The sequence below is a fragment of the Enhydra lutris genome, unplaced genomic scaffold, assembly GCF_002288905.1.
Source record: "Enhydra lutris kenyoni isolate GAN:26980312 unplaced genomic scaffold, ASM228890v2 scaffoldscaffold18, whole genome shotgun sequence".
Lineage (NCBI taxonomy): Eukaryota > Metazoa > Chordata > Mammalia > Carnivora > Mustelidae > Enhydra > Enhydra lutris.
In genome coordinates, this window is record NW_019154102.1 from 35,587,475 (window position 1) to 35,615,286 (window position 27,812).

Consider the following 27,812-nt stretch of genomic DNA (forward strand, 5'->3'; position numbering starts at 1 on the left):
ATTAGAGTATAAAGCCTGGTGAAGAAGTGTGAAGGTCATTATTTGAATATAAACAAAGCCTACTTCTTTCTTTGGCACAGCCTCCATAAGATCTCAATAGAGCAGGGTTCAGAGAGCTCCCAGGCTGGTGAACACATTGACAAACGGAGGGTGACAAATCCCAAAGCCCTGGAGACAGAAGCTGCTCACTCAGGATCCTCCCAGTCCCCACTGTGTATCTCTCCATCTAGCTCTTCATCTGAACCTTTATCATATTTTTTAATAACCTGGATAACATAAGTAGGTGTATCTCGAAGTGATGTGAGCTGCTCTAGCAAACTAATCACACCTGAGGACAGAATCATGGACCCCTTGTCTACAGCTGGTCAGAGACAGAGGTCCCTTCTTCACTCCCATTAGACGATGACACTCCCGATGCCTAGTCCTTCTCAAGTGGGGGTCTCCATGCCATCCTGCAGAGCCACAGGCAGCTGCTCTGCAGGATGAAGTGTGGACACGAAGCCACTCAGAGCAGACCCAAAGCCAGGAGGCTGTGCCCCTGAGGAAACTCCATCTTGAAAGTGTTTGGTGTCCTGAACACAGCTGGTCAGGGACCGCCACCTGGCTTCTGCGCACTGGAGCTTCTCCACCCCCGGGTGGTTCCTTGTGCCCAGGGACAGTGGGAACACCTTCTCCACAATATGCAGGGACACCAGTTTCCTCCCAAAACATAGACATGGAATGGACATAGATCCAGATTAATAGACTTTCCTGAAACAAAGCTAAATTCATTTTTCTTTCCTGTCACAAACTGCACGGATTGCATGGAGCACTGGGTGTGGTGCAAAAACAATGAATACTGTTATGCTGAATATAAAAAAAAATTAAAAAAATAAATAAAAATTTTAAAAAAATTCCTCTAATAAAAAACCAAAGTCCCAGAGTGATGACAAAAATAATGTGATGGAAAAAAATAATAATAATGTGATGGACTCTCCATACATTCCTAAAGAACAAAAATAAAGGTGAAAGTGAGGGAATCTGAGGAGAAAGGATGAACCACTATGAAAAGGCCTGCACCTCTGGCAGGTGCATCACACGTGTACAGCAGGAGATGAAGCAATGATATCATCGGTAAGGATCTCACCCATGTGCCCCAGTCAGGTCCACTCTGGAGAGCGACCACATGACCACATGGCTGCACCCACTGGGGGGCTGGCTTAGACTTTTGTTCTACTGCATCCGAGCTCCACTCCCCCTCTGCCCAATCCTGCATTCTCCTTCCACAGATGGTGACGTCAAGAACATTCCCCAGCCAGTGTCAGACATGCTAAACTCGATGTGAGTCTGCTTTCTGGAAAGAAATGCCTCTGACCAGTGACTTCAGAGAGTAGCACAGACCACATGGTCAGAATAAACTGCATAGGCAGAAGCTATCCATTTTCTAAAATTCACAGGGACAGAATGATGTCAGAAAGAGAGAATGTGGCAGTAGATAATTGAGCACTTGTTATGAGAAATTAAGTCAATGTGCTGACCCTCAGAGTATTTTGTCTCTCAAACTGGCAAACTCTAGCTCAGGGTTGCTGAAGCCTAAAGTCACAGCTTCTGACTCAGTTCCTAGACCTAAGTCAGTTCCTACTCTCAAGCACATTGAGTCGGGGGAAGGCCAGTTCTCAAAGGAAAGACCTTAAGGTTTTGCCATAGATGTATTGAGAAAATCTGGCTTCTTTATTTTCCCTAAGGAACAGGGGGCTTAGGGCTTGAGCTCAGAATGTGTCCTCTCTGCCCTGAGGACACATGGGGGAAAGCAGTGCTCTGGCATAGAAGACAAGGGAGCAAACTTTCCACAGAGAAAAAGCAAACACACAAAGAAACAATCCATCTCAAATTAAAGCAGTGGAAGAGTATTTGTTAACTGACGAGAAAGCTGTAGGAGTTCATGAGAATTCCTCAGGACAGAAGTTCCATCCATCACAGGAGACACTTTGGGGTTGGGGAAGCAAACTGCTACACAGACTTAAAAGTTTATTAAATAGAGGGATTATGAAGTGGCCTGTGGTCAAAGGAACTTCTGTCTCATTTTCCCCGATTAGAGTGTGGGGACTGGGCGCCCTGACCAAGGATTAACATCAATACAAGAATAACATTCACATCTGACATAAGACATTTCTCCCATTTCTTCAAAGGGCTCACAAGAATCTCAGTCCTACAAAAGTCATTTAGTTATTTACTTATTCCAAAAGAACAAAGAAGAGAAATTACAATATTGGGAAGGAATTCAGATTATGTATATGGAGACCAAGGCTTTGGAATATCTAGATCATTGAATCTCATAAATGACCTTCTTCACATGGTTCAGAAATAACTTTTGAAGTCAGAGGATCAACAGATTCACGTATATATGTGAGCTGCTGGAGCCAAAATTATTCTCTGTGAGTTCATCCTCTAGTGGGTGAGTATTTGCAGTTATTTAGAGAAGGTGACCCATTTCAGTCACAGGTCCCAAGAATCTACCCAACAGACCTCCTGTTGGAGACGCTCCCTCTGCTGGGTGGCAGAGAGAACTTCCATTTGGGCTCAGTCAGGACACAAGTCTGTTGTCTCTCAACTTCACCAAAGCATTATAACTTTGTGCTGTTTCGCTGAGAAAATGTATAGATCGAGTTCTACACAATGTATAACAGCATCACACTCCCGACCCACACAGCCTGACCCCAGAATAATGGTCTCACATAAACTAAGTAGCAAGAGAACTGACCCAAGGGACACAAATTACACACTGGCTTCCAGTTTTATAGATTCCAAAGAGATGTCCCCTGGCGAAGAGACAAAAGTGCAATGAAACCCACCTGTGTAAGTCCTTGCTGGTTGAGGTGATGGTGGTCAAGATTAGAGGCTCCTAGAGTCCTGGTCCCCACCTGGACCTCATGGTGGTTCTTCTTACATCCCTTACAGATGTCGATGATTTCTGTGTTTTGTGCAATGACCAATGTCGATGAAGTCACTTTTATTGTCCAGGGTACAACAAAGTTCCTACATACACAGGAGATAAAGACTCCTCTTAGGAATTAGGAACAGTCTTTCTTCGGTCTACAGTTAGCAGAGGAAAATTTCAAAACCTTCTCTGTCAAGGAGGAAGCTGTAGAAGGTTTTTGCATTTTTTAGGTATTTCAGGGCAAGAAATTATGAGATAAGCAACCAAACACAAAAGGAGACTTTTAAAGTTTTCATGTTACGTTTTGTAGGAAATATTGTTGAAGTTCAAGCATTTGTAGGAAAACATTGTACAAAAAATAGTTTCAAAACTGATACACAGCAAATAAACATGGTGGATGAATAATTTTCAGCCAAATTTCCACACATTGAGGTTTCACATATGGTGATGGGTAATGTGATTCTGATTTCCTTAGTATATTTGACACACAGTGTTAGATATTGTGATTCTTAATTTAACATGTGTAATGAATAGTTTCCAAACTCATCTTAAGATTTATGATATTATCTTATATTGTCCTTTTTGTTTTTTTCCTGATTTTATTCATTTCCACTGGTTTAACTTTCTGAATCATTCACCAGCAGGATTCATTAGGTGGGCCGGCATGTTCAAGAGTAAGATTCAGGATTGCTTGGCTAGCACTCTAAGAAAAGATCAAGGGAGAAAACACATGAAAGAGTAAACAAAATGACAACTAGTAATATACAGGACGTGGGCTATTAGTCCTAGTTCTGTCACAACCTGTCATCAGCACCCAAGTCCCTCCATAGAGTTCAGGGTTTACTTACAGTACCATTGTTACATAATAGTTCTTCTAACTATGGTACAAAATCGCATTCTAGGAGGATTTCCTAGAAGATATTCAGACCGAGATTTGTTGTGGAATCTTGCCTGGACTTGCATGTATTCAGTAATTCTTTAATTCAGTATGACCTTGGATTTGATTCACCTGAGTCTAACAGAACTACAAATTCTATTCCTTCAGTTTCTCCAGGATTTTGTTTGTCCGACAATGACTTGAGTTGTCAGGTAATTTGAGGTTGACACAACACTCACCAACACCTGACTAACACCTACATCAGGCTGACACACACAGAAGCATCAGGTTATGTCCCAGCCTTAATGAAGGATGGTTGGTAAGCTGAAGCCCCAAGCAGCTTAGACCACGCACCCTGTCCCACGGTGATTGTGGTTCACCAAAGACCTCAGAAAATGTCCGTCATAGGTAAGGGTGATGCCAGATTATTAGAAGTTTTATCCCAGTCCTTGCTATTCTCACCTACAGAATCTCATTTTCAACTATAGACTCAGAGCTGTGGATGCTGAACATAAAATCAAGTGAGAGACAACAGCTTCTCACACAGAACTACCAAGGAACCAGACCCCCTAACAGAAATCTGTTACACATGATGAGGAAGCCTCTGTATGGGAAGGGGAAACATTATTTTCTGGGAAATGGGAAACATTCTTCATTCTGTCCATCCATTTAGAAAATGTTGACTTAAGAAATCACTCTGCTTTATACGGTGTGTGTGTGTGTGTGTGTGTGTGTGTGTGTGTGTCTACCTTATCTAATATGTACCATATGGTATGTATGTTCTATCATCTGTCTATCTTGCCTACTATCCACCTATCCATCTATCAGTCTCTCTGGGGAGGGACACAGAACTATGACAGGATACACACCACATTGTAACAATCGGTTATCACAAACTTCATACACTGCCTGAAGCGTATAATTCTGTCTTCTTTCCTATTCTCTCCTGCAGGACTATGAGTTCTCCTTGTGTAAGTGAGAGATTCTTTTCTACCTGTCAAGTTCCTCTCACTTTCATCTTCTCAAAGAGTAGATAATTCACGAGGTCTCAGGGTGAGTTTAATTCATTAATAACATTAATAAATTATGTAAACCATTAACCTGGAAACAGCAGATCCCAGAGACTCCTGATCTCTCTCCAGTTTATCCTGGGATCTGGAGATTGCTGGCTAATCAGCTAGAGTGGGATCTGTTTCCTCTTGGACATTAGCTGACAGGAATCCAGGCAGGATGGCCATTCACCTTCCAGAAATGGCCTCTGGGCATGCGTGCCTGTATAGTCAGGGTCTCTGGAGCTTTCTCAGAAGGCAGGTCTATGAGCACTGTGTCCTGCCACAGATCCTGATTATCACAGAGAGATCCTGCTTCCCGCACAGGCAGTAGGGAATTTGTCTCTGTTAGTTTCCCTGCAAACACAGATGCCATTTTAAGTTACTGCACTCCCAGGAGAGGGACCTGAGCCCTGCTTTTGGCTCTTTCCTCTCAGCCACACCCACCACAAGATTTGCATATTGTCCCCTGGGGAGGACCTTACCTTGGAAGTCTGACATAAAGGTCAGCTCTGACCTTGTGTCTACTTACTAGGACTCATCAGTTCAGCATCTCAAAATGAGGTTCCCTTCTCAGCTACTGGGGCTGCTGATGCTCTGGGTCCCAGGTAAGAGCAGAGTGGGGAGGAGATGGGAGATTGGGGTGGGGAGGGTGAGCTGTCTGGGTGCTGTTACTCCCTATCTGTGCCCTGTCCAGGGGTGAGATTGCCCTCTAAGAGGGGAATTTAATTTTGAAATCTGTGAAAATTATGAGAAATTAAAGGGAACAAAGAACAGTGTTATAGTGAGATGCTGAAAAAAAAAAATTGTGGCCACTTGGTGCCCTGCAATTCTTGGGTTATCCATGGAAACTGGATATATTTACAGTAGGAATCCAATCACAAAATATGATTTAGCCTAATATAAATGAAATTTTAATTCATAATAATGGCTCATAATGTTTCTCCATAACCTGTACTTATCTCTCATTGTTGTAGGATCCAGTGGAGAGGTCACGCTGACACAGACTCCACTCTCACTGTCAGTCACCCCCGGAGAACCAGCCTCCATCTCCTGCAGGGCCAGTCAGAGCCTCGTACACAGTAATGGAAACACGTACTTGAGTTGGTTCCGGCAGAAGCCAGGCCAGTCCCCACAGAGCCTGATCTACAAGGTTTCCAACCGTTTCACTGGGGTCCCAGACAGGTTCAGTGGCAGTGGGTCAGGGACAGATTTCACCCTGAGAATCAGCAGGGTGGAGGCTGACGATGTGGGAGTTTATTACTGTGGGCAAAGTACACATTTTCCTCCCACAGTGGTTCAGCCCTGAACACAAACCTCTTGGTTCGGTGGTCCCCACTGGGCACGTGTGTTGCCTGAGCAGGAAGCAGGCACAGCAGAGGCTCTGAGCTGACATCAGAGGCAGGTGCTGGGGAACTCAGGGCAGTAACGTGCAGCTGAGTGCTCTGGACTGAGTCCTGGCCCCTTGGCAGCAATAGTCTCAACGGGGCACAACCAGCTGTGGAAGGGACATGACCAGCCTGTGGGCTGAGCAGTGAGCTGGCAGGCAGAGCTGCCATGAACCTCAACCTGACACTCCTGGCTTTTGTGTAGGGGTCAGGAACAGGTACTCAGCCTGAGCATCAGAAACCTGAGGCATATGTGTGGCAACACAATTTACATGCATTTTTGAGCTAAGAAATTTTGTGATATTTTCAGTAGGATAATATTTAATATTGTTCATAACTTATTATTGCTTATTTTCGCACTCTCCGAATTTCTTCCTTCCCAGTTACACTAACTGTCTTTGTGCTGTATTCTCTAGATAACATTCTATACACACTAACCTCACAGGAAATATGGCTGAGAAGGATTAGAAAAACTTTTTCTTCAAGCTCCCAGACTTGTAAACCCATAGCAGATATAAGCTCCTAATCCTGTAAAGACGATGTCCATATATACAATGAAATATTACTCTGCCATAAAAAGAATGAAAACTAGTCATTTGGCACAACATGGATGGGCCAATAGGGTATTGTGAGGTGAAGCAAGTCCAGAGAAAGGCAAACATCATATGATTTCATTTATATGTAGAAAGATGTAGAAATATGTAGAAATCTGGCTTCCAGATCAAGGTCCAGACTTTGCTATTCAAATTTTAATCCAGAGGAAAGAGGAAAAAAATCTCATGAAGGAGAAAACACTAGATCTCGGTCTGTCCTTGTGCTGGAACCAATGCACATCATTTTTTCCCCAACATATTTTTAACATTTAAAAAAAAAAAAAGACTTCTAGTGCAAAACCAGGAGCAAAGAGCAGGCTGCTTTTGTCACTAGAAAACATTTTAAATTTGGAAAGAACAGCAAAACAGATTATAAGAGAGAGGCAAACAAAAAATATGGAACACAGGAGAGATAAAGACTCACCACCTGGACACCTTCTCCCTCAACACTTGCCCTCCAAACCACTGAGATGCGCAGTAGACCGTGTCTCTTCTAAAAGTGCCCTGAGCTTCTGTTTCCCTGGCAGCCTGCTCACACACCTCCTACAGCCCCCTTCTGCCTCTTCTAGATTTCTCGGCCTGCCTAAAAACTGGAAGAACAGTGTTTGAAACAAGATAGGTAGACTACACCACTCTAGGATCACCCCTTATGACAGACAAACACCAGCCCCAAAGTCTCTCCTGGTTTCTGGAATATATTAGCTCCCACCTCCTAGAGCCTCTCATACCCTATCACAATTCCTGGTGGTTTCAGTGTATTCAGTATATGACCTTCCATTACCTGATCTCTCAGTTGTTTGGCTGATCCTCCTCCAATTGTCTCTTCCCCACCCAATCTTGATCAGTCACTCTCGTGGCCATGCCTTAGGTGCACCATCAGAAAATCATGACAAGTTCTCCATCATTACAATGCTGAGCACTCAGGGGTGCCTGGGTGCTTCAGTCAGTTGAGCCTCTGCCTTCAGCTGAGGCCATGATCCTGGGGTCCTGGGATGGAGCCCTGCTCAGCAGGGAGTCTGCTTCTCTCTCTCTCCCTTTGCATCCCCCCCTGCTCATGAGCTCAGGTATGCTCGCTCACTCTCTCTCTCTCTCTCCCGCTCTCTCAAATAAATAAATAAATAAATAAAGGGGTTTTTTTAAATGTTGAGTATCTCAGCCTTGACCCATTCTAAGAACTCTGCAGCTCAAACCACTGGCTATGCCACCGCCAATAATTTCTGGCTTTCATTACAGTAAGACCTGAAATCTATAGGAAAAATGTATGTTGTGTTTCCATAGAAATTTTGGCATCTCCGTAGCATAACTTTCCAGGTAATCAGGGTCCAACCCTGGTCATTGTCTTTGAGCTATCTTGCAACTCTTTATAAACTGTTGGTAACAGATAGATGGATGATTCTGTGCTATCTGATAGTGACTTAACTGACATCTTACCTCACCTTGGAGAACCAGCTTGCCTTTCTCTGCAGTTCATTCCTTTACGCCATATATATCTGTGTCTTTGACTTTTCCTTTGAACCAGTTACATCTTCCTAGTTCCCTCATAGCATATGAGTAAAATAATTCAACCCATGTTCGTCATTACTATCTCTCGATGAGAGTCATAATTTTACTGTTCTCTGAAAATTAACTTTTAGTGAATCTATTGGCCTTCCTATATTTTTTTGTCTTTAAGCCCTTCATAGTCTCATTTCCCTCCTTCCTCAGCTGAATTCCATGATCCTTCTTTATAACAACTCCCTATACGCAAGCTCTTCCTCAGCTCTTCCATTGTTTCATTTCATGTACAAAATCCCAAACCTCCACATGCCTGCTGGAGGAAAACACACAGGAAACCCGATGGCTCCAACTTTGATTCATGACCACTCACCTCCTGAGGCCCTTCACCCTGCCCCACAATCATACGTCACTTCCCTGGTCTCGTCAGTCTTCACTCTTTCTCTTTCCTTCTTCAGGTTCTAACAGCTCCTCCTCCATCTTCACTTAAAGTCAAGTATGCCATTTCCTATTTCCTAGGTCAAGATGGTTAGCACCCCTAACAGAAATGTGAAAGAGAGGAAAGAAATGTGAGCCTTTCTACATCAGGAGCATCAGCCCGACAACTTTAAGCACACGAGCAAGCCAGCCAAGATCAATCAAGATCAGTCAAACCTGGGCTCATATTAACAGAACTGTGCAGCCAACCAATAAACATGACAGCAACAAACATGTTATCATTTTAACCCACTGTATTTTGTGGGTGATTTATCACATGACACTAGCTAATGAATACATCATCTGATTTTAAGTTTCTGGACACCCTTACCCGGCAAGGTTTTATTCCCTTTCTTTCTTTACTTTTCTTTATAACCCCTCCAACAAAACATAGTAAAAGTTTACTGATGCCATTGATTATCGCCTGGTTCTCCCAGCTGGGATGAAACCACATGTCTTTGCTCTGGACACAGAGGAAGCCCTCAGAAAACATACCTTGGATGAGAAAAATAGATCTCTTAATAGCAATCCTTGAAGTAGATTTCTAATTATTAAGAGAAGCTGTTTTGTACGTAAAGGCGTTTGGAGCACACTGACCATGTTTGCTGTGGTCTTTCCTGAAGCTAAAGTGCATCAACCCATGCATGTCAGAAGAAGGTGAGGGAATAATAAGATGCTCAGAAATTCTCCATTTCCACACAGAATTGGACACGTTCATGAAATGTTTTCCAAGGGACTCAAGTTATGTCACACTTAGAGCCGTGATTTCCTTCTGTCCCAAGATTACACCTGAATGCCCAAAGGATGACTTTAAAGAAAAAGGTGACAAGGTTGGAAAAAGGTGCTGAGGTACAGTATCCCGTGTTCCTAAAGTGACAGGATTAAAGACAAAGGCATCAGAGCTCCTGGGTTGCTCAGTCTGTTGAGGGTCTGACACTTGGTTTCGGCTCAGGTCATGATCTCAGGCATGTGAGATGGAGCGGTGACAGGTTCCCAACTCAACAGGGTGTCTGCCTGAGACTCTCTCCACCTCCCTGGGCCACTCCTCCCCAGAAATAAATACATAGATAAAATCTTAATAAAAAAAATAATGAGAGAATTGCCTTTGTGAGAATGAGTACACCTGGGAGAAAGGGAGAAGAGAGAAAAGGGAGGTAGGAAAGGAGATGGAGCAGAAATGAATGTGCAGAACACTGCCCAGGAAGGCTGGGAAACAGGGCCCATGCAAGGAAAAAGTGAGAGAGACACTACCTTCCACATGGGAGATTCTGAATAGGCGAGTTCAAAGGTTTTATCCTGGAAAGGTTCAGATGGGAGAGTGATGGAGGGTGAAGAAAAGAGAATAAGGAAATAAAAGAGAAATGTCCCAGAGTCCAAGAGGAGCAGGAAGGGAGAACTGATCTGCCAGGTGGAAAGTTCACAGCCCGTTGTCAGAGGCTAAAGACAGACCTTCCTGGCTCACTCCTGCCATGGGATCCTGGGAAAAACACAGCTTCCTGGGGCAGAAAAACTCCCAACAGCATCCCTAAGACATCTTCACAGCATTTGTCTTCACTAACCTCCCACAAAAAAGGATGCAGGAGGGATGCCTGGGTGGCTCAGTGGGTTAAGTGGCTGCCTTCAGCTCAGGTCATGATCCCAGCATCCTGGGAAAGAGTCCTGCATTGGGCTCCCTGCTCAGAAGGGACCCTGCTTCTCCCTCTGCTTCCTGCTCTCCCCGCTTGTGCTCTCCCTCTCTCTGGAAAATGAATAAATAAAATCTTTTTTAAAAGGTTGGAGGATGCAGGAAAAGTCAGCTCTTTTCATTTTCTGCTGTGCCTTACAAGCCCTGCAAGGAGTATGTCAGAAGTGACTTCTCAGGCAGATAGGGGAACAGACATGTTCAGGGATGAGCGAAGAGGAAGCAGCTGGTACAGCAAAGCCTCCCTGACCCTCAGCCCCGGGGAGCAGGTTTGTGCTCGAGGCTGAAGCACTGTGTGCGGAAAGCTATTACCCTGCTGGCAGTAATAGTTTCCCACATCTTCCACCTGGAGGTTGCTGATGCTGAGGGTGAAGTCTGTCCCAGACCCACTGCCGCTGAACCGGTCTGGGATGCCCGTGGCCCTGCTGGATGCATCATAGATGAGGAGCCTGGGAGCCTGCCCAGGTTTCTGCTGGTACCAGGCTACATAGTTGCTAACACTCTGACTGGCTCTGCAGTTCATGGTGACCCGCTGACCTGGAGACCCAGCCAGCGAGCCTGGAGACTGAGTCATTGTGATGTCCCCATGGGCACCTGCAATCAGAAAAACGGTGATACAGACACACTTTATCCCAGTCACACTGAAATATGTCATTGCAAATGTGCTTCCTGATGGTACCACATGGCAGTATGTCGTTGGGTCTATTTTGGAAATAACCAGTGTTTCTCATTATGTATCTTAGAAAGTTGTTTAAAATGACACTACTCCAGAAGGACTATGGCACTTTTCACCTTCTCACCTGAGACCCACAGCAACAAGCAGAGGAGGACCTGCCTCTGTGATGCCATCTTGCTGCCCCTGCCTGCCCGACGCAGCTCAGCTCACATAGCAAAGGCCCCTTTAATACAGCCTAAGCCGCTGGTCTGGGCCTGGAGGGGCTTATGCAAAGCAGTCAGGGAAAAGAGAAGCAAATCTCATAAGCAGTGGGTTGTGAAAGTACCAAGTGGAAATGTAAGGAGCCAAAAACAACTCCAAAATAGAGTTGTATGACAGGAACACACAAAAGTCAACTCAGAAGCTCTGGGAACATCTTAGAAGTTCTAAAATGACAAAGTGCTACAAGATCAAATGAAAAGCTTCCATTTTCAATTTAAAAATGTCTTTAGTAAATGAAACAAGATGGGATTGGGAGGCAGACAAACCATAAGTGACTCTTAATCTCGCAAAACAAACTGAGGGTTGATGGGGGAGGGGGGTTGGGAGAGGAGGGGTGGGATTATGGACATTGGGGAGGGTATGTGCTATGGTGAGTGCAGTGAAGTGTGTAAACCTGGCGATTCACAGACCTGTACCCCTGGGGATAAAAATATATGTTTATAAAAAATAAATAAATAAATAAATAAATAAATAAAATTTTTTTAAAAATGTCTTTAAATGGGTTCAGTTTCCAGAAAAGATGTACTTGACTCTTCATATCAATAACCGTGGTAAAATAACAAAATATGCTGGGAAATAAATAATGGGAGGCAGGGAGGGGAAAAAGAATTGTAAGTCACAAAAAGAAAGTGGAGAACTTTGGGCCCAGCTTTTTATAAAACCTCTGACTGGAGAACATTGAGCTCTGAAGCCATTTTCTCCTGCAGATGGGTAAGGATGTGGCAAACACTTGACCTCGGGTCCCGGATTTGTGCAAGGGCCAGAGAGATGGAATAGATGGAATATAGGTCCAGAATTTTCTCACTCAGGGAGACATGTGGGACCCTCATTGGACCTAGGGTAAGTCTGAATCCTGATTTTCAGTTATTCTATCTTTTCAGTTCAATATTTCTGTTTTGTGTTGAATTAACCAATGAATGAAATCTAGGTGCCTTCAAAAAAATTCAGTTCCCTCCAGGGGTTTGAGAAGTCAGCACAGGGTTGCTTGGGCACCATATAAACTTCCTGCACCTGTTCCTCATTCTGCTGTTCCTTCTTAAACAGAGGGAAGGGGGCAAGGTTGGGATTCTCTAAAACAATGAGCATGCAGTCCCGGTGAGGAGGGCAGAGTCTGTGGAGGCTTTGGGCGCACTGCAAGTCCAACCACAACATTTCAGCCATCTTTCCTCTGACTGGAGCACATGCCTGAGTCTTCCACTGACAGGTGGCACTCTGGCTGTTCCATGGGTCCCATGGCTGCTGCACTGCTTCATGACATGAGCCATTTCCTAAACCCAGACAGAGCCTGTATCAAGTACCCCTGCTTGGGGATCCACACCTCACCCTCACAAAGGGTCGATTCTCCCATCGCTCTGCTCCTGAATTTGCTCTAGATGATGGTTAATTCTATGTGTTAAGGGAAGTAGGCTTGGGCGTCTATGGGGTGGTCAATGCCAGTTTAGATGTTGCTGCCAAGGTATTTTTTAGTGTGATGAACATCTACATCAATAGCCCTCATCTCCCATGCTGCACAAAAGATTCACCACAGCCCTGTTTCGACTTCAAAAAGGAAAGAATACTTCATTATTATTATAGAAAAACTAATAGAAACAGAAGAGGAATGGGATATGCACATACAGGAAGGGAATAGTAGGCAAGAAATGAGAATAAGGACACTTTACCTCATATCGGGTACTTACAACACCCCACCTCACCAGCTGGGGAAGCCCCGGAGACAGACAGGCTGGAGTCCCCACTGAGAGGCCTGGGTGGAGTGTCCTCCCCTCAGGGGACACTTCCAGTGGAATCCCCACAAGGGCCATACTTATAGGGCAAATAACAGGGTTTGAAATGAAACATTTGTTCACCTACGTGCAGTTTGGAACAAGCTGCATGTCCACATTATCATGTTTCTGTATACTCAAGGAGCCCGAGCTATGTGCATCTGCCTCCCCTCCCAGATCCCATTCTGGGGGGCCAGGCCTGCCTGGAGCAGGAGGGGATGGTAGACAAGGCTGTAGCTCTTGGTGTCAGGAAGAGAAGGGCCATATTCCTGATGAACATAGATGCAAAAATCCTCCACCAAATATTAGCTAACCAAATTCAACAATACATTAAAAGGATCATACACCATGATCATGTAGGATTTATTCCAGAGATGCAAGGATCCTTTAATATCAATAAATCAATCAGCATGAAAGTCACATTAACAAACTTAAGGGTAAAAATCATAGGATTGTCTCAACAGATGCAGAAAAATATTTAATAAAATTCAGTATCTATTTATAAAAAAAAAAAAGAAATACCAAAGGTTATAAAGGATATGGAGGAAGAGGATATGGAGTGGATAATTTCTTTCCTTTATCCTTCCACTCTCTTCCTCCCAGACCTTTCTTAGCCAGCCACGCCATAGGGCATCCATGTCCTTACTTCAGGCCACTTCCCCAGCCAGATTAAGTCAATGACCATTTGTGCTCTTTGAGCGCCTACTAAAAAAAATTTTATTTCATTACAGAATGGTATGGGAGCTGTTCAGTTTAACTTACATCAACATATGATTCGAACCTGGGCTGATCCTGGAGTCCTTTCTCTGCTATTTGTTGGTTGGCAGGTCCTGTGTCTTTAATGAGTTATGCTAAGAAACAAAGACAGGAGAGCTATTACAATGCAGTAAGAAGTTTTTATTATACGCATAGTCCCCTGGGAACAGAACACACAGCAAGCCCCACCGTGACACAGGCAGTACCAAGGTGAGACACACAGGCAGAGAGAAGTACTGCTGGCCTGTATTTTTTACTGCATATTTCATGAGAAGGAATGGAGAAGCAAAGTCAACAAGCTACTCACACATAGGATTGGAGAGTTTGAAAATTTCAGCAGGCTGCACACTATAGGTGTGCCACTTGTCCTCTGGTAGCCAGGGGGATTTGGGTAGACGGAAATGTCACAGATTGCACCTCTCATTGAGAGGAAAAGAGTAGGATTTGGACTCAGGATTTTCTGGCTTGCATATCAAATGTATGCCCTTGGGCAAGTCTTTTACTGCCTCTGGGAATTAGTTAATTTTGGGAGAGAAGGTCCCTTTGTGGCTGGGGCAGCAAGAATGCAGAAATAAGAAAATGGATTAAGTATAAAGCCTCATGAGGCTGCAAATAGGGGCTCATGCAGGGGTGTTTGGGCAAGAGTGGTGAGTATTGTGGTGATCTGAAACTCTTGTCCCATAAATTAAGTGTGCCCGCTGAATCTGCTTGGGTCCAATACTAAAGAAAATACTATCTCCTTTCTGAGATTGTCTGCTGCTGGCTCCACCCAATCTGGTGTGTCTGACATTTCTGGTTTAGGACAAACAGCTCTGTTACACAGTTAACTGATGTTCCGTGGACAGGTCTACCGGGGCCTGTGCTATGCTGGGAACTACTTGTTGAACAGTGAATAGGTTTTTCTTGAGAAGGGCCAAGCCTTGCCAAAGAACTGGGAAGTCTGTGCTTTGAGTCTTCATCTGGGCTTGCCAGAGTGTCCACAACGTCCTTCTGGACACAGATACACATACCACCAAATAATAGGAGAAGTCCTAGGGCCCACATGATAGGGCCACTTGCATCGAGACCTAAGCCTGATGCAGAATCCCTCCAGACTCTGCATCCACTCTATACTGGTGACTTCAAAATTAGCTGATAAACAGAATGGTAGCTTACCCAAGTGTGGAATGTGTTGTCTCAACACTCAGCACTCGACACTCAACAAGATACTGTGCTTCAACCTCCGTGGTTGGAGGTACAAGATGCAAGCACTTGTCCTTTACCTCGGAGAGGATGTGCCCGCATTCCTCAGATATTGGACCCCCTACATAGCCACCAGGGTTGGGGGCCGCATGAATTTTTGTAGGGTTTGCATCCCACTATTGGAGCAAATGTGTTTTTGCAAGTTAGCGAAGTCCTCACCATTTCTCACTCATCATGTGCAAATAACAGGATGTAATTGATAGAGTATGGCCTGGTGAGATGCTCTGGGGATGTTTATACAACACACTGGAGCAGAGAGCAGGGAGTTAAGGTAGCCCTGGGCCACGACTGAGGATGTGACCCGCTCTTCACTGCCAGTGAAAGCAAAGTCCACCAGAGGTCTGCATTATATCATATGCCATGCCCCCTGCTGGTAGACCTTGTAGTTGGCCCAGCACGGGGTAAGCACTTTCAAAACCTCCACAAGCCCAGAAGAGGGAGACTTAACACACCCCGCAAAGAATGGGGCCCAGTGGGGGATTCTTCTGACAAACTTAATTTTTGAGTATTTAAGCAATATGAATGCCCCATAGTTTGCATATCTTCTTCCTCTTAGATCTGAAGTGTTTCTGCCTCTCAGAGTCTTATACCAGAGTCTGTGGGTGTGTGGCATGAACACACTGGACCCATTGAAAGCAGCAAGATGGTGACTCCATCACAGTCCTTGGCCTTCTGCTCCTCTGGGTTCCAGGTGAGAATATTTGGACAAAGCAGGTCAAAGTGGGGGTATGATTTTCCATCCTGACTTTCTTTCTTCATTGGGAATCTTTCCACAGATGAATTTGGCTTATTTTAAAAATAAGTAGTATTCTCTGTCCTACCTAACTAGATACTGGTGACTTCCGTGTACATATCCTGAGACTCTGCTAATGTTTCCTGTGTGGTTTCAGCCTCCCATGGAGAAAGTGTGCTGACCCAGTCTCCTGCCGTCCTGTCCATGGCTCCAAAAGAAGGAGTCACCATCACCTGCCGGACCAGTCAGAACATTAACAAGTGGACTCGGGGAGACAAGATGGCGGGGAAGTAGGAGGGGGCGCCGTTTCAACCTGTACCCTAAAGTGAGCTTATTACCTACCAAAGAACTCCAATCACCCGTGAAATCAGCCTGAGATCAGAATTATACACGTCCAGATCTCTACAGAGGCAGAAGACTCCAGTGGGCAGGTAAAGTGGAGTGGGAACATCGGACTGATATTGGAAGATAAAAAAAGGAGGAGGGAGCCACCAGAGGCGACCGATTGGAAAGTAATACCCCAATACGAGAGTGCCCTGCATCTGGGGACCAGCATTAACTTGGAGACTGGTTGAAAGCACTCAAAAAGAGCAAAGGATCGCCAGGGGAGGGCGGGGAAATTGTGGGAATCAGGGCGGTTAGGGACAGGGGCTTAAGTCCCCAGACCCAGGACAGCCTCCCCTGGTGCTGAGCCAGAGAGAGTGCAGCAGAGAAACCAGGTCTTGGTCCCTGAGCCTCCAGCACGCCCAAGAACGCGTGGGGTCAGGCTCCTGTGAGAGGCTGGGAGCCTCGCTGGACGGCAGAACACTGAGCCCTGCTACAGAGCCTGAGATGCGCGTCCCTCACCCTCCCCTGAGAGAGCTGTGCGAAGGCCCAGCCTGGTGCTCTGGGACCCATGCCCTGCTATCAGAGCCGGAGACGCGTGCAAGACCCAAACCCACCCCTGAGAGAGGTGCCCACAAGCCCGGCACTCTTAGACCCAGAAAGACCAGGCACTCCCAGCCCCGGCCAGTGGGAAAAATTCAGTGTGCAATCGCTGCTTGGATCCTCTCTGGCGGTCGTGGTTTTGGGTACAAGCAGAAGATCCTGCATCCCCCGGTGCCAAAACTCAGAAGCTGCTCTGCCAGCGGCCAAGGGGGAATTTATATGGGCTCTGCAGCACCCACAGGGGACCAGACTGAGGCTTCTCTGTGAGAGGCAGGTCAGGGTGCAGTTTGCTTTCCTCTAAACCTACAAAAACCATCAAAACTGGTCAGGGCGAGAGAAAAAAAAAAGTGAACAAACATAAAAACCTCCAGAGAACAAAAGCCTGAAAAAACCGGTTTCCTCAGAGCCCACCACCCTGAGGAGGGAGGGAGGGCTTAACTCAGCGAACATCATTGACTGAAAACCCACGTGGCAGGCCCCTCCCCCAGAAAACCAACCAGGAAAGACAAAAAAAAAAAAAAAAAAAAGACTATAAGAGAACAACCACCACTACCTCATAGGACAACTTGTATTTTTAACTCGTTCCCACCATTCCGGTTCATTTTTTTTAATATATAGATAATTTATTAACCTATTTACCATCACAGTGAGATGTCCCATACATCAAATTCCATAATAACCTTCTAACCTGAACTTTTTGATACATATACCTGTGTTTTCCTTTTGCATTTCTATTTTTTTAATTTTGTTTTAAATTTTAGTTTAGTTTAGTCTAGTTTATTCCTTTTTTATTTTTATTTTCTAATATTCATATAGAGTTAAATTTCAAGGTAATCCCCTTTCCCCAAACAATGCTACCCCTATAGGTAAACCAATTTTTAATCCCCTTTTATCTTAGGAAAGTTGAATCCTTTAACAAAGATATCAAGATACATCCAAGAAGAATCAAAACAACCTTCCTTGCCCACACTGAGAATTTATAACCACTCTCCCATCTTTTTCTTCCGCCAGTGTTACTGTGTTTTTGTGTTTGTCCTGATAGTATATAAATCTTATACTTGGGGTTCTTTTTGACGAGGTTCTTCCTTTATTTGCTTATATATGTATATTTTTTCTCTTGTCATATACTTTTATCAGTCTTTTTCTTTGTCTGTTTTTGTTTGTATACTTCATAAATCTTACCTTGGGGCCCATTTGGGCTGAACCTTCTCTTTTATCTTCCCTTTTTTTCCTGTCTCTCTCTCTCTCTCTTTTTTCTTTTTCTTTTCTTTTTTCTCTCATTTGGGTGGGGAATCCTGATTGCTCAGAAGCATTCCAGGGTGCACCTTGACTGCACCACGGTCAATACATCCAGCTACATCTGTTCAGTCATCTCTGACCAAATGACTAGGAGGAGGAATGCCCAACAGAAGAAAAATACAGAGGATGGGCCTTCTGCAACAGAGCTAACGATTATCAACATAAACAATATGTCAGAAAGAGAATTCAAGCTAACAATTATCCAGGCAATGGCTAGGTTGGAGAAAGCCATGGATGACCAAACGGAATTGATTAGGGCAGAACTGAAAGCCACCAGGGATGAGGTTCACAATGCTCTCAATGAGTTCAAATCTAATCTAAATTCTCTAAAAGCTAGGGTAACTGAGACAGAAGTTAGAATTAGTGATCTGGAGGACAAACAGATAGAGAGAAAGGATCAGGAGGAAGCCTGGAACAAACAGCTTAGAAGCCACCAAAACAGAGTCAGGGAAATAAATGATGCCATGAAACATTCCAACGTCAGAATTATTGGAATCCCTGAGGGGAGGAGAAAGAAAGAAGTCTAGAAGATATAGTGGAACAAGTGCTTCATGAAAATTTTCCCAATCTCGCGAATGGAACCAGCGTTCATGTACTAGAGGCCAAATGGTCTCCACCAAGGTTAGATTCCCAAAAAACATCAAGGCACCTGATAGTCAAATTGAGGAATCATAATTGTAGATACAATCTCTTGAAAGCCACTAGGACAAAGAGGCTCCTTACTTACAGAGGAAAGCCCATCAGCATAACCTCAGACCTGTCCACAGAGACCTGGCAAGCCAGAAAGGGCTGGCAAGATATATTCAGGGCACTAATGGGAAGAACATGCAGCCGAGAATACTTTATGCAGCAAGACTGACATTCAAAATGGATGGAGAGATAAAGAGTTTCCAAGACCGGCAAGGCTTAAAAGACCAAGCAACCACCAAGCCGACACTACAGGAAATGTTAAGGGGGGTTCTATAAAAGAGGAAAAATCCTAAGATTAGCATTGAACAGAAATATAGAGACAATCTACAGAAAGAAAGACTTCAAAGGTAACACGATGTCAATAAAAACGTATCTATCAATAATCACTCTCAATGTGAATGGCCTAAATGCTCCCATAAAATGACACACGGTTGCAGATTGGATAAAACAACAGGACCCATCCATATGTTGTCTACAAGAGACCCATTTTGAACCTAAAGATACACCCAGACTGAAAGTGAAGGGATAGAGAAGCATCTTTCATGCCAACGGGTCTAAAGAAGGCCAGGGTTAAAATTCTCATATCAGATAAATTAGATTTTAAACTAAAGACTGTAGTCAGAGATACAGAAGGACACTACATAATTCTTAAAGGAACTATCCACCAAGATGATCTAACAATTGTAAATATCTATGCCCTCAATATGGGAGCAGCCAATTACATAAGAGAACTATTAATCAAGATAAAGAGTCATAATGATATGAATACATTAATAACAGGAGACTTTAATATACCTCTCTCAGAAATAGATCATCAAAGCAGAAAATCAATAAAGAAACAAGAGCATTGAATGACACATTAGACCAGATGGACCTCATAGATATATACAGAACATTCCACCCTAAAACAACAGAATACTCATTCTTCTCAAGTGCTCGTGGAACCTTCTCCAGAATAGACCACATACTGGGTCACAAATCAGGGCTCAACTGATACCAAAAGACTGAGATAATTCCCTGGATATTTTCAGATCACAATGCTTTGAAACTGGAGCTCAATCACAAGGAAAAGTTTGGAAGGAACTCAAACATTTGGAAGCTAAAGACCACCTTGCTTAAGAATGCTTGGATCAACCAGGAGATCAAAGAAGAACTGAAACAATTCATGGAAACCAATGAGAATGAAGACACTTCGGTCCAAAACCTATGGGATACAGCAAAGGCGGTCCTAAGGGGGAAATACATAGCCATCCAAGCCTTCCTCAAAAAAAATTGAAAAATCCAGACTACACCAGCTGTCTCTACACCTTAAAGAACTGGAGAATCAACAACAAATTAAGCCAACTCCACACACAAGAAGGGAAATAATCAATATTAGAGCAGAGATCAATGAGATAGAAACTAGAGATACAGTAGAACTTATCAATGAAACTAGAAGCTGGTTTTTTGAAAGAATCAATAAGATCGATAAACCATTGGCCACACTAATCCAAAAGAGAAGAGAGAAAGCTCAAATCAATAAAATTATGAATGAAAGGGAGAGATCACAACTAACACCAAGGAAATAGAAACAATCATCAGAAGTTATTATCAACAGTTATATGCCAATAAGTTAAGCAACCTAGATGAAATGGATGCATTCCTGGAAAACCACAAACTCCCAAAATTGAACCAGGAAGAAATTGACAACCTGAATAGACCGATATCTAGTAATGAGATTGAAGCAGTGATCAAAAACCTCCCAAAAAACAGAGCCCAAGACCTGACAGATTCCCTGGGGAATTCTACCAAACATTAAAGGAGGAATAACACCTATTCTCCTGAAGCTGTTTCAAAAAATTGAAGCAGAAGGAAAACTTCCAGACTCTTTTAATGAAGCCAGCATTACACTGATCCCCAAACCAGGCAAACACCACACCAAAAAGGAGAATTTCAGACCAATAACACTGATGAATATGGGTGCTAAGATTCTCAACAAGATCCTAGCAAATAGGATCCAACAGCATATTAAAAAGATTATCCACCATGACCAGGTGGGATTCATCCCTGGGCTACAAGGATGGTTCAACATATGCAAATCAATCAATGTGATAGAACAAATCGATAAAAGAAGAGAGAAGAACAACATGGTCCTCTCAATTAATTCAGAAAAAGCATTTGACAAAATCCAGCATCCGTTCCTGATTAAAACGCTTCAAAGTATAGGGATAGAGGGAACATTCCTGAACTTCATCAAATCTATCTATGAAAAACCCACAACAAATATCATCCTCAATGGGAAAAAGCTCACAGCCTTCTCGTTGAGATCAGGAACACGACAAGGAAGCCCACTCTCACCACTCTTGTTCAACATAGTATTAGAAGTCCTAGAAACAGCAATCAGACAACAAAGAGAAATAAAAGGTATCCAGATTGGCAATGAAGAAGTCAAACTCTCTCTTCACAGATGACATGATACTTTATATAGAAAACCCAAAAGACTCCACCCCCCAAACTACTAGAATTCATACAGCAATTCAGTAATGTGGCAGGATACAAAGTCAATGTACAGAAATCAGTGGCTTTCTTATACACTAACAATGAAAATACAGAAAGGGAAATTAGATAATTAATTCCATTTACTATAGCACCAAGAATCATAATATACCTGGGAATAAACCTAACTAAAGAAGTAAAGGATCTGTACTCAAGGAACTACAGAGCTCTCATGAAAGAAATTGAAGAAGACACAAAAAAGATGTAAGACCATTCCATGCTCTTGGATCAGAAAAATAAACATTGTTAAAATGTCTATACTGCCTAGAGCAATCTATACTTTTAATGCCATTCCGACCAAAACTCCACCGGTATTGTTCAAAGAGCTGGAGCAAATAATCCTAAAGTTTGTATAGAATCAGAAGAGACCTAAAATTGCTAAGGAAATGTTGAAAAAGAAAAACAAAACTGGGGACATCACGTTACCTGATTTCAAGCTTTACTACAAAGCTGTGATCACCAAGACAGCATGGTACTGGGCATAAAACCAGACACATAGACCAGTGGAACAGAGTAGAGAGCCCAGATATGGACCCTCAACTCTATGGTCAAATAATCTTTGACAGGAAAAAATATACAGTGGAAATATACAGTGGAAATATATAGTGGAAAAAAAAGACAGTCTCTTCAATAAATGGTGATGGAAAAATTGGACAGCTAGCTCTATGTAGAAGAATGAAACTTGACCATTTTCTTACACCATACACAAAGATACACTCGAAATGGATAAAAGACCTCAACGTGAGACAGGAATCCCTCAGAATCCTAGAGAACATAGGCAGTAATCTCTTCAATATCAGCCACAGCAACTTCTTTCAAGATATGTCTCCAAAGGCAAAGGAAACAAAAGCGAAAATGAACTTTTGGGACTTCATCAAGATCAAAATCTTCTGCACAGCAAAGGAAACAGTCAACAAAACAAAGAGGCAACCCACGGAATGGGAGAAGATATTTGCAAATGACAGTACAGAAAAAACGCTGATATCCAGGATCTATAAAGAACTTCTCAAACTCAACACACACAAAACAGATAATCATGTCAAAAAATGGGCAGAAGACATGAACAGACACTTCTCCAATGAAGACGTACATATGGCTATCAGACACATGAAAAAATGTTCATCATCACTAGCCATCAGGGAGATTCAAATTAAAACCACATTGAGATAACACGTTACACCAGTTAGAATGGCCAAAATTAGCAAGACAGGAAACAACGTGTGTTGGAAAGGATGTGGAGAAAGGGGAACCCTCTTACACTGTTGGTAGGAATGCAGGTTGGTGCAGCCACTTTGGAGAACAGTGTGGAGATTCCTTAAGAAATTAAAAATAGAGCTTCCCTATGACCCTGCAATTACACTACTGGGTATTTACCCCAAAGATACAGATGTAGTGAAAAGAAGGGCCATCTGTACCCCAATGTTTATAGCAGCAATGGCCACGGTCACCACTGTGGAAAGAACCAAGATGCCCTTCAATGGATGAATGGATAAGAAAGATGTGGTCCATATACACTATGGAGTATTATGCCTCCATCAGAAAGGATGAATACCCAACTTTTGTAGCAACATGGACAGGACTGGAAGAGATTATGCTGAGTGAAATAAGTCAAGCAGAGAGAGTAATTTTCATATGGTTTCACTTATTTGTGGAGCATAACAAATAACATGGAGGACATAGGGAGATGGAGAGGAGAAGGGAGTTGAGGGAAATTGGAAGGGGAGATGAACCATGAGAGACTATGGCCTCTGAAAAACAAACTGAGGGTTTTGAAGGGGCAGGGGGTGGGAGGTTGGGAGAGCCAGGTGGTGGGTATTATGGAGGGCGCATATTGCATGGGGCACTGGGTGTGGTGCATAAACAATTAATTCTGTTATGCTGAAAAGAAATAAAAAAAATTATCGAATATTATTTGAGGTCTTGTATTTGCCAAAAGACAGTGTTATTTTCAAATACATGAGGAAATTGATTTTGCTAAAAGTACAAATTTTGATGCCATAATAAATGACATTGAAGAAAAGCAATCCAGAAAAATCTTATACTCAGTCAAGATATCAAATTAATGAAGTCTTACCATTTATTATACATATTTATTGTATTATTTAAAATTATAATACACAAATATTCTTGCAAGTTCATCTGTTTGGAAGTTTATCGTGAGCTTATTGTAATATTTGCAAGTATATTGCCAGTATTACTTTGCCAGTTCTAATACGCAAGTGTTATTTCTGCAAATACTTATTTGTCTCTATTTGCTCTAGCCCTGTAGGTCTGAGAACTTGAGCCCTGATGGCCAACAGATCCAGGTGACCAAGGGCTGCCGGGGCACCAGACAAGTGTTCAAGCTCTTTCCAGAGAGACACCAGGGACCTGGAGCTGGGCAGAGAGAGAATGCAGATTGCAAACACAGCCTTCCCCAATTTCCAGGGAGGAATGCAGTCATTCCATAGATGTGTTCTGAATTGGAAACCTAACTGTTAGGCAGGAGTCTTTAAGATCTGAAAATCGGCTTCTTTGAGGGAAAGACTGGGAGGTCGGCAGTTCTGTCTGCTCCCTGTTACTTTGTTTAGTATTGTCTTGGGGACTCAGTGCATGTACCGCTGGCTTCCAGATCAAGGTGTTTTGGGGCCGGTTCCTCAGGTGGAAGTCTTGCAAGTTGGGGCACTTGAAGTTGAGTCCAAACCCTTTGCTCTTCAGGGGAAAACCGGGGGTTACAAGTTTCCTTCCAATGGTATACTGTTCTGTGGGAGGTGGACTTTATGGCAAGAATGTGTCCCAACATTGTGCACGTGTTTCAATGTGGGTATGACTTCTTTAACCCAATGTGTAGGAGTCCCTCAGCTAGTTTCTGGATGTCTCACAGTAGGAAATGTCCCATGTGAAGCTGTAGGTTCCACGTGTCCAAAGGAGGAGGTGAATTCAGAAGCCTCCTGGAACACTGACCGTGAACCAGAACTTCTTTTTCTTTGGATTCCTATGGAAGATATTTGGATCACAGATTTTAAGTGTTTCCTCATTTTTTGTTTTAGCCTCATTGGCACACAGGGCTATACTATTTCATCTATACAACATAGTGATTCAACAAGTTTATACATTATTCTATGGCCACATCTGTCACCATACAGTACTATTAAAATATCACTGACTCGAATCCTTATACTTTACAAAATATTAAGTACATAAATATTTCTTCTTTCTGAACTTATTTTTCTGGATAGCTGGTTGTCTGACCTTGACTAGCACAATAATGGTGCAGTGTAGGCTATAAAGGTTTTCTCATGGTTCCCTATTTTGTATTTCTACCACCACTTTTTTCTACCAAAAAGCTTTTGAATGCTGATGAAGTCCCAATAGTTCATTTTCTGTCTTTGTTTCCCTGGCCTTTGGAGAAACATTCAGCAAGAAGTTGCTGTAGCCTGGGTCACAGAGGTTGCTGCCTGTGTTCTCCTCTAGGATTTTGATGGATTCCTTTCTCACATTGAGGTCTTTCATCCACTTTGAGCCTATTTTAGTGTACAGTCTATGAAACCGGCCCAGTTTCATTCTTCTGTATGAAGATGTCCAATTTTCCCAACATCATTCGTTGAAGAGATTTACATTTTTTCCATTGGGTATTCTTTCATACATTGTCGAAGATTAGTTAACCATAGAGTTGAGGGTCCATTTCTGCTTTCTCTATTCTCTTCCATGGGTCTATGTGTCTGTTTTTGTGCCAGTACCATACTGTCTTGATGATGACAGCTTTGTAATAGAGCTAGAAGTCTAGAATTGTGATGCTGCCAGCTTTGCTTTTCTTTTACAACATCCCTTTGGCTATTGGGGGTCTTTTCTGGTTCCATATAAATTTTTGGATTATTTGTTCCAGAGGAAGATACAAAGCAGCAGGGTGTGAGTGAGGAGGTCCTAGCTTATAAGTCTCTGTGGTCCTTCCATTTGTATAAGTTAGGCAGGCATAGGAGAGGGAAGGTTCTCAGTGATTTTGTGAGGTGTGCGTACATCTGGTCCAGGGCATTATTTATAGGTACCTGTCCAGACAGGTTTAATCCCATCCCGTTAGCAAAGAAAGCCTTATGGGGCAGTGCAGAAAGTAACTTTGTTATAAGAATGACCTAAGTGGGGGGTGGGGACCTGGGTGGTTCAGTCAGTTAAGTGTTCACTTTCAAATCAGGTCATGATCCCAGAGTCCTAGAATCGAGCCCATGTCTGGCTCTCTGCTCAGCAGGGAGCCTGCTTCTCCCTCTGCCTGCCCCTCTGTCTACTTGTGCCCTCTCTATGACAGATAAATAAATAAAAATCTTAAACAAACAAAAACAAAACAAGAGTAATGCACTGGAGGAATGACATCACACCTGCACCTTTCCCTTCACGACCCAGGCTGCCACCAAAACGGAGCCCATTGAGAACCAACTCATTCTCCAGACCTCTGAAAGCCAAGCATCTTCTACAGTCAGCCAAGCCCAGGCACCACAGATGGCCACGGTGAGGTCTCCCAGATTGAGAAGCAGAGACCATGACCTTCAGGGTATGCAAGGCAGCACAGCAGGGCACACAGCTGGAGCTTTTGTTGCTGTCTCCAACACGTGGGTGGGTGGCTGCCCCCTGCTGGCAACAGTAATAGGCTGCACCTTAGGCCTCCAGGGCCTCTGACGGTGAGACAGTTAAGAGTTACCACCAACTTCTTTGTGTCTTCCTCAATTTCTTTCATGCGTACTTTATAGTTTTCTCAGGATAGATTCTTAGCCTCTTTGGTTAGGTTTATTCCTAGGTATCTTATAGTTTTGGGTGCAATTGTAATTGGGATTGACTCCTTAATTTCTCTTTCTTCTTACTTGTTGTTGGTGTAGAGACATGCAACTGATTTCTGTGATTTGATTTTATATCCTGACACTTTACTGAATTCCTGTAAAATGTTCCATGCTCCTGGATTGGAAGAATAAATATTGTGAAAATGTCTATGCTACCTGAAGCAATCTACACATTTAATGCAATCCCTATCAAAATACCATCCATTTTTTTCAAAGAAATGGAACAAGTAATCCTAAAATTTATATGGAACCAGAAAAGACCTCGAATAGCCAGAGGAATATTGAAAAAGAAAGCCAAAGTTGGTGGCATCACAATTCTGGACTTCAAGCTCTATTACAAAGCTGTCATCATCAAGACAGCATGGTATGGGCACAAAAACAGACACATAGATCAATGGAACAGAATAGAGAGCCCAGAAAGACACCCTCAACTCTATGGTCAACTAATCTTCAACAAAGCAGGAAAAAATGTCCAGTGGAAAAAAGACAGCCTCTTCAATAAATGGTGTTGGGGAAATTGGACAGCCACATGCAGAAAAATGAAATTGGACCATTTCCTTACACCACACAAGAAAATAGACTCAAAAGGGATGAAGGACCTCAGTGTGAGAAAGGAATCCATCAAAATCCTTGAGGAGAACACAGGCAGCAACCTCTTCGACCTCAGCCATAGCAACATCTTCCTAGGAACATCACCAAAGGCAAGGGAAGCAAGGGCAAAAATGAACTATTGGGATTTCATCAAGATCAAAAGCTTTTGCACAGCAAAGGAAACAGTTAACAAAACCAAAACACAACTGACAGAACTGGAGAAGATATTTGCAAACCACATATCAGATAAAAGGCTAGTATCCAAAATCTATAAAGAGCTTAGCAAACTCAACACCCAAAGAACAAATAATCCAACCAAGAAATGGGCAGAGGACATAACAGACATTTCTGCAAAGAAGACATCCAGATGGCCAACAGACACATGAAAAAATGTTCCACATCACTCGGCATCAGAGAAATACAAATACACGATGAGATACCACCTCACACCAGTCAGAATGGCTAAAATTAACAAGTCAGGAAATGACAGATGCTGGCGAGGATGCGGAGAAAGGGGAACCTTCCTACACTGTTGGTGGGAATGCAAGCTGGTGCAACCACTCTGGAAAACAGCATGGAGGTTCCTCAAAAAGTTGAAAATAGAACTACCCTATGACCCAGCAATTGCACTACTGGGTATTTAACCTAAACATACAAATGTAGTGATCCGAAGGGGCATGTGCACCTGAATGTTTATAGCAGCAATGTCCACAACAGCCAAACTATGGAAAGAATCTAGATGTCCATCAACAGATGACTGGATAAAGAAGATGTGGTACATATACACAATGGAATACTATACAGCCATCAAAAGAAATGAAATATTGCAATTTGCGACGACATGGATGGAACTAGAGGGTATCATGCTTAGCGAAATAAGTCAGTCAGAGAAAGACAACTATCATATGATCTCCCTGATATGAGGAAGTAGAGATGCAACATGGGGGGTTAAGGGGGTAGGAGAAGAATAAATGAAACAAGATGGGATTGGGAGGGAGACAAACCATAAGTGACTCTTAATCTCACAAAACAAACTGAGGGTTGCTGGGGGGGGGGGG

General features: G+C 43.1%; 1 protein-coding gene, 1 long non-coding RNA gene and 1 gene segment (V, D, J or C); 1 reads left to right on the forward strand and 2 right to left on the reverse strand.

Moving 5' to 3' along the window:
• LOC111147970 (immunoglobulin kappa light chain-like) overlaps positions 1 to 11,343 on the reverse strand; it is a 59,965-nt gene extending 48,622 nt beyond the window's left edge. Inside the window, exons 1-2 of the mRNA XM_022504288.1 lie at positions 11,277 to 11,343; positions 10,789 to 11,070 (exon numbers count right to left, since the gene is read on the reverse strand). Of these exons, the coding sequence (XP_022359996.1) occupies positions 10,789 to 11,070; positions 11,277 to 11,325 (331 nt within the window). The 5' untranslated portion in view covers positions 11,326 to 11,343. The remainder of the gene's footprint in view (positions 1 to 10,788; positions 11,071 to 11,276) is intronic.
• Positions 2,628 to 6,969, reverse strand: LOC111147975. 2 transcript variants are annotated; one of them, XR_002640665.1, is made up of 3 exons: positions 6,161 to 6,969; positions 4,896 to 5,200; positions 2,628 to 3,015 (listed from the first exon to the last, which is right to left on the reverse strand). It is a non-coding gene; the product is annotated as an uncharacterized LOC111147975 (long non-coding RNA). The 2 variants fall into 2 exon arrangements; XR_002640664.1 differs by lacking the exon at positions 6,161 to 6,969 and having other exon boundaries at positions 4,896 to 5,211.
• On the forward strand, positions 5,370 to 6,167 carry LOC111147973. The segment is given in 2 exon segments: positions 5,370 to 5,451; positions 5,821 to 6,167. Coding segments are annotated over 2 exon segments (381 nt in total).
• Positions 11,344 to 27,812: the final 16,469 nt, after the last annotated feature.